The sequence below is a fragment of the Balaenoptera ricei genome, unplaced genomic scaffold (assembly GCF_028023285.1).
Source record: "Balaenoptera ricei isolate mBalRic1 unplaced genomic scaffold, mBalRic1.hap2 scaffold_448, whole genome shotgun sequence".
NCBI lineage: Eukaryota > Metazoa > Chordata > Mammalia > Artiodactyla > Balaenopteridae > Balaenoptera > Balaenoptera ricei.
Window position 1 is genome coordinate 104,554 of NW_026777643.1, and position 12,751 is coordinate 117,304.

A 12,751-nucleotide genomic window follows, 5' to 3' on the forward strand; every position below is an offset into this window, starting at 1 on the left:
TTGCATCTGCCCACAGCTGATTCTTCAGCCTCCCACTTAGGAAAATGGGACCGACTAAGTCCGCAGTGAAGGTGCCTGGGGACACTGGTGTCAATGTAACATGTGCCCAAACCTCTGTCACAGCCAGGAGGCAGAATTTAAGTTTGCTCACCGACAGCTGCTGTGTTAGCCCTGAAATGGTAATGCTTATGGAAAACTTGGCTGAAAGGCAACAGCTTTTAGTAGTTGTGCTAATGGTCTCGTCCATCAAATGACCCTCTCCTCTTCACCTTTCTCTTGTCAGTTATACCCATGTCTTTGATGAGAATTGGGTATGAAGTCCTCTTAAGAAGCACGTTCCTTTTATTTATTGTATTTAAAGAACACGAGCCTTTAAAAAAATTCTCAAAGTGAGGTACACATTGTAGAAAGATTGAAAAACATAATCAAACATACTGAAGGAAAAATTTAAATCACTCCTAAGATTTTAGCATAGAAGTAATCTCTACCGGAGTTTGGATTAAGTCCTTTTACACTTTTTTTTATGTTTGTAAATACACACACAGTTTTGTTTTTTTTTTTTTTTAAACACGTGCTTTAAACAAATACACAATTAGGGTATCAGCCTGTAAGCGTAAGCATGGTTTTGTATTCTGCCTTTGCAACTTAACAGATTATGGGAAATTTTACCATGATATTAACTCTTCTTCTACATCATGATTTTTACTAGTTACATATCGTTCCATCCTATGACTGTACTCAGTTTTCTATTTTGGGGCACTTAGGGTGCGCTAATTTTTTTTTTCTTTTAAATATTCCTGTAAACATATGTGTGCATATGTTTATGCATATCTTGACGATATTTATAGAATAGACTTTCTGGGCAAAGGGTATGACTGTTTTAAGGTTTGCAGTAGTACAATGCCTGTTATTAGAGTCTCCACAGTAGTGATGTGGCATAAGAAAACAATAAGTATTCTCTAATGATCGTTATGGAGCCCAAGCTCATATTGCTTGCCGCACAACAGGTCAACAAATCGAGAGACGAGTGGTTGGGGCAAGGAATAGTGACTTTATTCGGAAAGCCAGCAGACCGAGAAGATGGTGGGCTAGGGTCCTCAGGTAAGATGGGCTAGAACCATCTTCCCCGAGGTAGAATTCAGGCTTTTTTTATACTAAAAGGGGAGGGAGTGTTGTTAGCTGTTGCAAACTTGGTGTCGGAATCCTTTGTTCTTGTAGCTGTCCACTTAGGTCAGGTCATGCTGTTCCTGTAAACCTCCCAACAAGACAAACGTTATTCTCTGTTCTGCAACTTTTTATCTCTCTATGAATGGAAAATTGTTACACCTGTAAAGGCCAGAGCCTTGAGAATTGGCTATCCTGTATATTTCAGGCTATAGGCAACATTAAGTTGTAGCAAAAACAAAGTACAAAGGTTAAAGTAAAAGAAACAGATCTGATATGGAGTCAGTTTTGTTATTCCCTAGTACATGAGCATACTGATTATCAGGTGTTGTAAATATGCAATAGTCAGTGCAACATGACTGCAAAATAAAATGACAAATACTGCAAAATTTTCAGAATTTAATGAAGTTGATGAAAGTGGTATTAGAAACCTGCTTAAATTTTGCAAAGCCACTGGCCAGGGTGATGCAGCAGCACTGAACTAGTTAATAATTATAAAATTCTGAACATGGACAATGATGATCCAATAAGTGCTTCAAGGGAGTGAGTTTAGGATCAAAGGATTAGGAAGACCCTTAAAATATCAATGAAGACATCATACAGTTTTTGCAAAAAAGGGCATTCTTTATGATTGCATTGCAAAAGTTAAACATAAAGGGTGCCACATCATACAAGATTGTGAGAAGGATGTTCCTTTCCTCCCAACTCCAACATTGATTCATTCTTTGTTCTAAGAATTAACAGAGATGCAGTTGTAACGTAAATCTTGTGAAGTATAAGAGAAAATAAATTTATTTCAGTGGTTCTGGCTTGATTTTTATGATAAAATCCCAATCAGACTTTTTCCCCACAATTTACTGTGTAATTTTGGACTTCATTTTAATTAATTTAGATTCACCTTAAGTGGTTGTTTTCTGAGGTACATGATTGTTGATGTAGAAAATCCCAAAGAATTTCCCCCCAAACTCAGAACTATGAAGTGAGTTCAGTAGGGTTTCAGGGTATAACATAAACATACAAAAATCAGTTGTATTTCTTTAGGCTGTATGCTAGCAGTGAACATGTGGACACCAAAATTAGAAATACAGGGACTTCCCTGGTGGCGCAGTGGTTAAAAATCTGCTGGCCAATGCATGGGACACAGGTTTGATCCCTGGTCCGGGAAGATCCCACACGCCATGGAGCAACTCAGGTCGTGCACCACAACAACTGAGCCTATGCTGTAGAGCCCGAGAGCCACAACTACTGAAGCCCGTGTGCCTAGAGCCCGTGCTCCACAACAAGAGAAGCCACCGCAGTGAGAAGCCTGCGCATCGCAATGAAGAGCAGCCCCCGCTCGCTGCAACTAGAGAAAGCCTGCGTGCAGCAACAAAGGCCCAATGCAGCCAAAAAAAAAAAAAAAAAAAAAAAACAAGAAGTACAATACAATTTACAATTACTTAAAAACAAAAAGAAAGAAAAAGAATTTAGGTGTATATCTAACAAAACATGTACAGGACTTGTATGCTGGAAACTGTAAAACAAGGAAGACAGAAATTGAAGAGGATCTGAATAAATGGAAAAACATACTTTATTCACGAATTGGAAGAATCAATATAGTAAGCTAATTTTCCCCAAACTGGTAAATAGATTTAATGTAATTCCTATCAAAAATTATAACTCTGGCTTTAAAGTTGGACATACAGTATCCTAATTATTATTTTCCCAAAGCACTATAATTGTAGTATTTCCCCCAATGAAAAATTTTAACAGCTTTATGGGGATATAATTGATGTATAACGAACTGTACATATTTAAAGAGTCTCGACACATGTAGACACTGTGACACCATCATCTGAATCAAGATAATGAACATGTCCATCACCCGCAAAGTTTCCTCCTGGTCCTTTGTAATACATCCTACTGTCCTTCTGTGCCTCCCATAAATCCTGCCTCTCTATCCCTAGGCAACCACTAGTCAGCTTTCAGTCACTATAGATTCATTTTTTTTCCCCTAGAATTTTATATAAATGGAATAATAGAGTCTACACTTTTTTGGTCTGGCTACTTTCCATCAGCATTATTATTTTGAGATCCATCCATGTTTTTGTGTGTGTTAATAGTTTATTTTTATCATTTTTTTTAAAAAAAATTATTTATTTTATTATTTTATTTATTTATTGTTTCTGGCTGCATTTGGTCTTCGTTGCCGCGGGCGGGCTTTTCTCTGGTTGCGGCGAGCTGAGGCTACTCTTCGTTGCGGTGTGCGGGCTTCTTATTGCGGTGGCTTCTCTTGTTGTGGAGCACGGGCTCTAGGTGCGTGGGCTTCAGTAGTTGTGGCTCTCGGGCTCTAGAGCGCAGGCTCAGTAGTTGTGGTGCATGGACTTAGTTGCTCCACGTCATGTGGGATCTTCCTGGACCAGGGCTCGAACCCGTGTCCCCTACATTGGCAGGCGGATTCTTAACCACTGCGCCACCAGGGAAGCCCAATAGTTTATTTTTTATCATTTTGTAGTATTACATTATATGGATTTACCATAATGTGTTTATCCATTCACCTGTAAATGGCCATTTGGGTGGTTTTCAGTTTGGGGCTATTACAGATAAATATGCTGTGAATATTTGTGTGGACATACGTTTTCATTTCTCTTGAGTAAATACCTAGAAGTGGAACGACTGGAACAAATGGGTAATTTCTTAACTTTTTAAGAGACTGCCAAACTATTTTCCAAAATGGTTATGCTGTTTTACATGACCACTAGCTGGTGTGAGAGGTCCAGTACCTCCACCTCTTGGCCAACACTTGGACTTTTAGTCATTGTAATAGGTGTGTTGTGATATCTCATTATGTTTTAATTATTAGTCCCCTAATGATTCATGATGAGCATTTTTCATGTGCTCTGTGTATATCTTCTTTGGTGAAATGTTTGTTTAAATCTTTTGGTTCTTTAAAAATTGGGTGATTTGTTTTCTTTTTAGTGAAGATATAGATTTCTGTATGTATTCTAGACACAAGTCCTTTATCAGGGGTATAATTTGCAAATACTTTTTCTCAGTCGGTGGCTTGTCCTTTCATTCTGTTTAACAGTGTTTTTCAAAGTGCAGAAACTGAATTTTGATGAAATCCAGTTTATCAATTTTTTCTCTCATGGCTTGTGCTTTTGGTGTTGGCATCTAAGAAATCTTTGTGTAAACCAAGGTCACAAAGATTTACTCTTATGTTTACTTCTAGAAGTTTTTGTGATTCTACTTTTGGTTTCCTCTTTGATCCAAAATTTAATTTAGGAGAGTATTTTGAATTTTTTTGTTTTAAACTGTTATTAATTTTAGACATTTTTGCGATTGAGGCCTGTGCAGTTTATACTGTAAAGGAGTGAGGCTGATAGGGGTTGGGAGGCAAGGGAGTGTGGATGGTAGAAGGTGGAAGAGGGACAGGAGTGCATAAAGTACAATTTTTGTCTAGATTGTATTTTTGTTCTACTGCTTCCTCTCTTTCTAGATACCAAACTCCTCATGTTTATACTGCACTAAATCTATCTTGTTTTATTCTTCCTCTTTTCATAAGTCCTTTCTCTCTCTCTCTCTCTCTCTCTCTCACCCACTCATCCATCCAATCTGTCAGAAAACCCTATGTGCGCTACCTTCACAGTACATCTAGAATCCATCTGCTTCTCGTCATCTCCCAGTGCCTATCTCTCTGGTCTAAGCCACTGTCACTTTTTATCTTTTATTTTGCAGTAGGCTCCTAACTGGTCTCACAGTTTCGACCTCTGCCCCCTTCAGTGTATTCTCAATGCAGCAGAGTGATTTTTTTTTTTTTTTAAGACTTATTTATTTATTCATTTTGGCTGTGTTGGGTCTTCTTTGCTGCGCACGGGCTTTCTGTAGTTGCGGCGAGAGGGGGCTACTCTCCCTTGCGGTGCAGAGGCTTCTCATTGCGGTGGCTTCTCTTGTTGTGGAGCACGGGCCCTAGGTGTGAGGGCTTCAGTAGTTGCAGCATGCGGGCTCAGTAGTTGTGGCTTGCAGGCTCTAGAGCACAGGCTTAGTAGTTGTGGTGCATGGGCTTAGTTGCTCCGCGGCATGTGGGATCTTCCAGGACCAGGGCTCGCACCCGTGTCCCCTGCATTGGCAGGCAGATTCTCAACCACTGCGCCACCAGGGAAGTCCCCAGAGTGATTCTTTTAAAATGTGTGTTAATATCACTCCTCTGCTCAAAACACTCCAAAGACTTCCCATCTCACTCTGAGTGAAGAGAAAAGTCCTCAGGTGGCCCTGAAGCCCTACATGATCCCTGGGGTCCCAGGTTCCTCTCTTATGCCGTGACTATCTTGCTCATTCTCCTCTAGCCCTGCTGGCCTCCTTCCTGTCCCTGGGCCATGCCAAACTGCCCCTGCCTCAGGGCCTTTGCATTTTCTTTTGTTCCCTCTGCCTGGAATACTCTTGCTTCCTTCAGGTCTCAGCTCAAATGTGTTTTTCTTAGAGAGGCCTTGCTTGACTCCTCTCTACATAGTACTAACTGCCTCCCTCTTACTTTTTTTATTTCTCATGAGCACTTACCTGACACATTACGCAGCTTCTTATTTTTTTTGTAGATCTTTTTACAAAAATTTTATGTTGGAGTGTAGTTGATTAACAATGATGTGTTAGTTACAGGTGTACAGCAGAGTGATTCACTTATACCCATACAAGTATCCATTCTTTTTCAAATTCTTTTCCCGTTTAGGTTATTACAGAATACTGAGCCGAGTTCCCTGTGCTATACACTAGGTTCTTGTTGATTATCTATTTTAAATATAGTAGACACAGCTTCTTATCTGTTGACTGCCTTTCTTTCCTTGCAGAATATAAGTTCCCAGAGGGAGGGAACTATGCTTTGTTCACTGCTATTCCCATAGTACTGAGAGCAGGGCCCGGCGCATAGTAGATGCTCAGTAACCACCTGCGGAGTGGGTGCATGAGTGTGTCCTGTCTGAAGGCGTAACCTCAGTGAGTGGTTTCCTTAGTCATTTGTAACAGTCTAGAGAGACTTAATAAAGTTAAGTCCAGTAAAAGATAATTGTGTGTGTGTGTGTGGTGGAGCTGGAGATGGGAAAGGGGATGCGGGGTGGTGAGGGAGGTACAGATATTGAATGTTCCACAAAGCCATATATAATGTTAGAATAATAATAGCTAGGTGAGAACTGTGTTTGAGAATAAGTAATTTTGGAAGTAAATGAGTCTGGTTCAGTTTATCAGTTCACTGTAGTTTTTATTTATTCAACATGAGGAGAAAAACATCACAAAGCAAGTGACCCAAAATGGCACATTTTGTGCATTTCTTCAGCCCCTTGGCAGCATCAGGCAGATGTGTTCACTCTGCACTGACTTGTGTGTGAATCTCCCGGCTCTTCACCCGCAGCTTGTTGACCTGGGACTCGGCAATGTCAGCCAGTTCCTCGGCCTCCTCCAGCTCCTGCTGGAGCTTGCGGAATTTGGCAAGATTAGCATTGGATTGTTCCTCCTAAGAATAAAGTTGTGAGAGTTAGACTTTGTGGTTCTCATTGCACTTGTCACAAACAGGATTATTTCCTCAACTCAGATATTTCCTCCTTACGGTTTGTTTGTCATATCTGATTTCAAATCCAGACAGAACTTGTAACTTCAGTTACATTTTTTACTCTAAAGAATGAAAGAAGAAATAGTTTTGAAATGGAAGAGACGAGCTCATTATGTCAAACCCATGTATACGTGAAGTCTAGTTACGATGTATGGACTGAGTGGAAAGGAGGAAGAGACCCACGTGCGCTCGCTCACAGAGGTTAGACAGTAAATGTAAGGTCAAATTCTAACTTTGGGAAAATCCCAGTTGAAGTGTTTTTGCCATATATTTTGACTCTGGTATACAGAGACGCTGCGGGTGGGGGGATGGGGATAGGAAGAAAGTATGCCCTTTGTTGGTTGCACTTACTACCATTTGTGCCTCTCCCTTTCGTGTTCCCTTTTCTTACCTCTTACCCACTACATTGTGTCTGGAAGAGTGGGGAACAACCAGGAAAAGTGAAGCTGGAGAATCTCCCAACACATCCTAATTTGCTACAGCGAATGTGCAGGGATAAGTCCCTGCTGATGACAGTGGTAGTGAGGGAAGGAGTCAGCTGGGGTAAAAGATTTCTGTTTGGCTTTTGGGAACAATTGATTTTGTGCATTTCTAGAGGGAGAGGAATATTTATCATGGTGTTAGATTTTCTGCTGGATATTCTTTGCAGCTATCAAGTAAGGTGGGTTATTTGGAATTTTCTTTTTTTCCCCCAACCCCTACAAATTGCTTAATAATAAAAATATCTCGTCTTGAGGTCTTATTCTATAATTAGGATTTGGGGGTAAATTCATATTTATATCCTCTCTCTTAAAATAAGAATGACATATTCTTACTTGGTCTCTTTCTTTCTCATTAACACATTCTCTTAATATACTTTCTACCCCCAACGAAGTTTCCTTCTTCCCTCAAGGGCTTAAAGATACTTACAGCCTCCTCAGCTTGTCTCTTGTATGATTTCACCTTTGCCTGTAATTTATCTACCAGGTCTTGCAGCCTGAGAACATTCTTGCGGTCTTCCTCAGTCTGGAAGTTTGAAAAAAATGGTCTGCATTGAATCCAACAAAATCAACCCACTACAGGTGGTGAAGTAAATCACTTTGATATGATGGCAGGTGGGCCTGGGGTAAATGTGGTCAACTCTGAGGCTTCCTTCATAGTATTAACAGTAGCCACTCTTGTTAAATGTCCACTGTGTGCAGGCACTATATTGGAGAGTTATACACGTCTCTAATCCTTACCTGCCTACTCTGGTGAGTAGATGTTTTTATTCTATTTTACAGGTGATGAATTAAGGTTGAGAGTGTTAGGTAACCTATCCGAGTTTAAAAAGTAAGAGGCCAAACTAGGACTAATACCAGTTTATCTGTCTTTGAAACCTGTATTCTTTCCTCACTTACACGATTTTCTAAAGGCCTTCCTGATTTTCCTAGCTTAGGAAAGGGTCTGTGATAGGTGATTGTGTCATTTGCCCCTTATGTATATCGAGTTAACATGTAGCTATTTGTGAGCACCACATAGTCACCAGGTTTTCAATTTCCCTTTGTGCAGGAAGTCTGGATATTCTAGAAAGCTCTTCCCCTTACCTGGTAGGTGAGTTCCTTTACTCTTCTCTCGTGTTTCCGCAAACCTTTAACAGCCTCAGCATTACGTTTCTGCTCACTTTCAACCTACCTCTCCTTCAAGCTCACGTACCTACAATCAAGAAAGATACTTATATAGTCAGTCTTGGGGGATGTTAATTACCTCAGGACCTACTGATGATATTGGGTGGCTGTCCCCAGCCACAGGATAAGGATGGGAGTCAATATACAAGAAGAGAGAAGGATCGGGGAGTGCCGCTTTCACTTTCCGGATTCAGAGAGATTGAGAGACCCACCCTGGCCTCCAGCTTCTGGATGTGCTTCTTGCCACCCTTCAGGGCCAGCTGCTCAGCCTCGTCCAGGCGGTGCTTCAGGTCCTTCACCGTCTGCTCCAGGTTCTTCTTCATCCGCTCCAGGTGGGCGCTGGTGTCCTGCTCCTTCTCTGTCAGCGCCTCGGCCATCATGGCTGCCTGGTTAAGTTCACAAGAGGCATCAGTGGGCCACCCACCCCTCCTATGCGGGCACACGGAGGGTGCTGTGAGGCTGGCACTAGGCACGCTGATGCTTTCCTCCTTGCCGCAGCCACCGCTGATGCTGCATGGTTCCCCTCCCACTTTGCCTCTGCTGAGGCTCCGTCTCCTTCCGTCTCTCCGGGAAGCCACCACTGACTGAATGCAGGGGTGAGGAGAGGAAACCTACTTGCAGGTCCCAAAGGGGCGGCGTAGAAGCCCCTTTCTTATCTCCAGACAGCATCTCTGATAAGAAAGAATGGAGCGCACATCCGTGACATCCTTCTTGGCCTTCTCCTCTGCATTTTTGGACTCCTGGATAGACTTCTCCACCTCTGCCTGGCATTGGGCTATGTCAGCTTCCAGTTTTTTCTTGGTATTTATCAGGCACGTGTTCTACAAGAAAAATTAGATAAGAGGTTCGGGCTACATTTGGACACTTACAACGATTGGAAGGGAGAGGGTTGGGTGGGGAAAGAAGTCAAGCTCGAGAACGTTCCATTTCTTATTTTTCACACAGGTGAAAAAAAATTAAAGAGACTTTCATTTTTGATAGACAGATATCCCAAAACAGGCCCGAGAATTGTACATAAAAGAATTGAGTAAATGATAAATGTGGACATTCAAATATTTGAGGAAGGATAAATTATTTAGTTAAAGGTGCTGGAACAAGGAAATGGTTGACATAACTATGTGAAATGAAAAATAATTCTCATGATCAAAACATTGTACAGAGTTGTTAGAATGATGACAAACGAGGAAACATTTGCAATGTGCATTACTGAAAAAATAGTTCCTTCCTTAATATGTAAAAAAGACAAATCATTAAGAAAAAAGGGCAAAAGTACAAATAGCTAAGACACAGCAGAAGAAATACAAATAGCCAACAAATACGACAAAATGTTCCACCTCATTAGTAATCAAAGAAATAAGAATTTTTTAAAATGAGGCATTTTCAACCATAAAATCGGTGAAGATTAAAAAAAAAAATAATAGCTAAGCACTCTCACTTATTTTCGCCACGGGAGTAAAAATTGGGACAACTTTGTTAAAGACCAATTTACAACATATCATAAATGTCTTTGCTGTTTTGACCATGAATATATACTTCCAGGAATTTACTGACTTTTAGGAATATTAAGGAAATAGTAATCATGGATATATGTGAAAATTTAGTTATGAAGAACTTAGTCATACAATCTTCTAATCATAAACATTTTTATTGGGAACAGTCTAAAAATATCCAACCGTAGAAGACTGATTAAATAAATGTGCCATAATACACAACTAAAATGGACTGCTTTTCTGCCATTAAAAAACTGCATCATAGAAAACTATTTTAAAATATAGAAATATGTTCACAACACGTTGTTAAATGAAAAAAAGTTGCAAAAGGATTGATCACGTTTACAAAAAATATCATATTTATGTATAGACACAAGAGCCTAGAATAGGAGATCCCAAAATGCTAACAATATGGTTGGTATTCTTCTAGTTTTTTGGCTAATTCAAAAAATAGTTTTTAAAGCAAGGAATTTTGGGGGAATTCCCTGGCAGTCCAGTGATTAGGGCTTTGTGTTTCCACCGCGCGGGGTGCGGGTTCAATCTCTGGTTGGGGAACTAAGATCCCGTATGCCATGTGGTGTGGTCCAAAAAAATAAGAAATGAAACAAGGAATTCTTGAACTTTCCTAAAAGTAATTATTTCAAAAGACAATCCTAATTTTCTAAGCTTGCAGCTTAAATGTTACTGCCTCTGTGAAGCCTTTTCCAGCCCTTTTATGCAATAATTTGTCATGCCTTGCTCTGATTTCCCCATGATCTTTTATCTTCAGATAAAAGAAAGCTCAGCAATCTGTCCATCTAGAGACCAAGTTATTCCAAGAACTAGGCCTAATGAAAGTTTGTCTTGACCGCTAGCCTGGAAGGAGCGGTGGGAACTCCTCTCCATCAAGCCTGGGTCCTGCCTGCCTCCAGGGTGGACCCAGAGTGGAGTGAGGACGGACACACGTGGGAGTGAAGGAGCTGCACGCGGTCGCTGGCCTCCAGCAGCTCGTGCTCCGCCAGCTTGCGGGTGCGCTCCGTCCGCGCCAGGGCCACCTTCCTCTCCTCCGGCTCCTCCAGCGAGAGGCCATTCCTGCGCTCCACGAGGGCCAGCTGCTCCTTGAGGTCCTCGCTGCTCCTCAGGGTGTCATCCAGATGCAGCTGGGAGTCGTTCACGAGAAACCAGTGGTGAGACCGGAGCCCAGGGCAGGCTGAGGTCCCGCCAGGTCCTCCAGGGGCCGTGCACTCACCTTGAGCTGGCTCTGGACTGAGCACAGGTGTTTCTGGGTCTCTGCCACCTGGCGGTTGGAGTGGCCCAGCTGAATCTCCATCTCACTGAGGTCTCTCTCCATCTTCTTCTTCAGCCTCAGAGCAACATTCCGGCTCCAGATCTCAGCATCCAGCACGCTTTGCATGGCCTTTGCTGCCCGCTGGCTCTTTCTTTTCAGCTGCTCGATTTCTTCTTCCTTCTCAGTGATCTTGTGGTCAAGCTCAGATTTCAGCTGGTTCAACTCTAGCTGGACACGCAAAATCTTGCCCTCTTCACGCTTCAAGGAACCCTGATAAAAGTAAAGGAGTGATTGGGATTGCCGGGGGCAGCCACCTTCTTGAATGAGGTTTTTCATCCCCATTAGGATAAAAAGGGTATTATTAGGCTCATTTTACAAATAAATAGAACAGTACTCAAAAAGGTCAAACAGTTTGCTCCCAAATTGTTACTAGTAATGAAACTAGAATTGAAGCTTTGTTGTTAACAATCTTATGTCTTGAGAAGGACAGAGCATCGTTTTCAATTAATAAAAATTTTGATTACTGTGTCTTTTTAAATAGTGACCATAAGTCAGGAGCCAACCTCTGCTCAAAAAAGACAGAGAAAGACAGAGGAATTGCTCTCCTGTTATCCTGCATAGTGCAAATTTCCCTAGACCCTCTTAAGCATCCGCCCCTCACTGGCCACAGCTGGTGATAGCATCAGGATCCTGCACTCTTGGGACCACACAGAATTCCCAGCAGCCAAAGATGACCTTGTATAACTCTCTGTTAAAACTAAGGGATTCTGAGCTGGCTCTCAGGATGTTTGGTGATTGAGTCCTTGCTTTCTGAGAGGAAGACGTTGAGGACATAATGAACAAGTTTATTTATTCAATAGGAGAAATACGATGGACTAGAGAACACTCATGAGGCGAGGCAGCAGAGAGCAGCTGGTCCCCCCCAGGGTGGGGGTGGGGCTGGATTCTTCCCATTGGAGCCCCAGTGCCTCCTGCAGGAAGGGCCCCTGGGGGTGGTCTAGTCCCCTTCCTCAGCGCCCCGCCCTCCTTCACATCTCAGACACGTGCCTCCACCTCTTCCAGGGCAGCCTGGAGGTCTGACTTTTCTTGCTGCACTTGCTTCCTGGTCTTCTCCAATTCCTGAAGATTCTTGCTCATTTCCGCAATCTTCATGGTTAAGTCGGAAATCTCTTCTGCAAAGCACAGGCTTGATTTAGGCTGTTTTCACAGGCTCTGTCTGATAGCACCGGCATTTGCCAGGGAATTTGGGGATTGGTGATTCATTCATGACCTTCATATAGGAGAGGACAAAGACAGGGAAACCTTTCGGGGGAGGTGTCGACAAGACACAGGTGTGTGGCCTCACCTGAAGATGCAGAGGGAGGAACAACAGAACACCTGTATGACCCTGAACCTTCACAAGGTACACAAAAGTGTCACAGAGAGGACCGGGGGAGACTACTGTGGAGAAAACACAGAATCATGGTCTCAGAAATAGAAGGGGCTTTAGAGGCCATTGGGTCTGGTCTAGTTTTGTAGGACAGCGGTCTGAGATCCTAAGGGATCTAGTGACAGGATCAAGGACACAAAGCCATGTAGAGACAGAATCCATGGAAGATATGTTCTGTAG

The 12,751-nt window shown here is 42.1% G+C and overlaps 1 protein-coding gene across 1 annotated transcript; it reads right to left on the reverse strand.

Moving 5' to 3' along the window:
• Positions 1 to 6,370: 6,370 nt before the first annotated feature.
• Positions 6,371 to 12,279, reverse strand: LOC132358884 (myosin-8-like). The gene is given in 9 exon segments (XM_059912145.1): positions 6,371 to 6,643; positions 7,649 to 7,744; positions 8,305 to 8,388; positions 8,390 to 8,413; positions 8,598 to 8,771; positions 9,081 to 9,206; positions 10,820 to 11,014; positions 11,104 to 11,412; positions 12,190 to 12,279. Coding segments are annotated over 9 exon segments (1,248 nt in total). The 3' UTR covers positions 6,371 to 6,493.
• Positions 12,280 to 12,751: the final 472 nt, after the last annotated feature.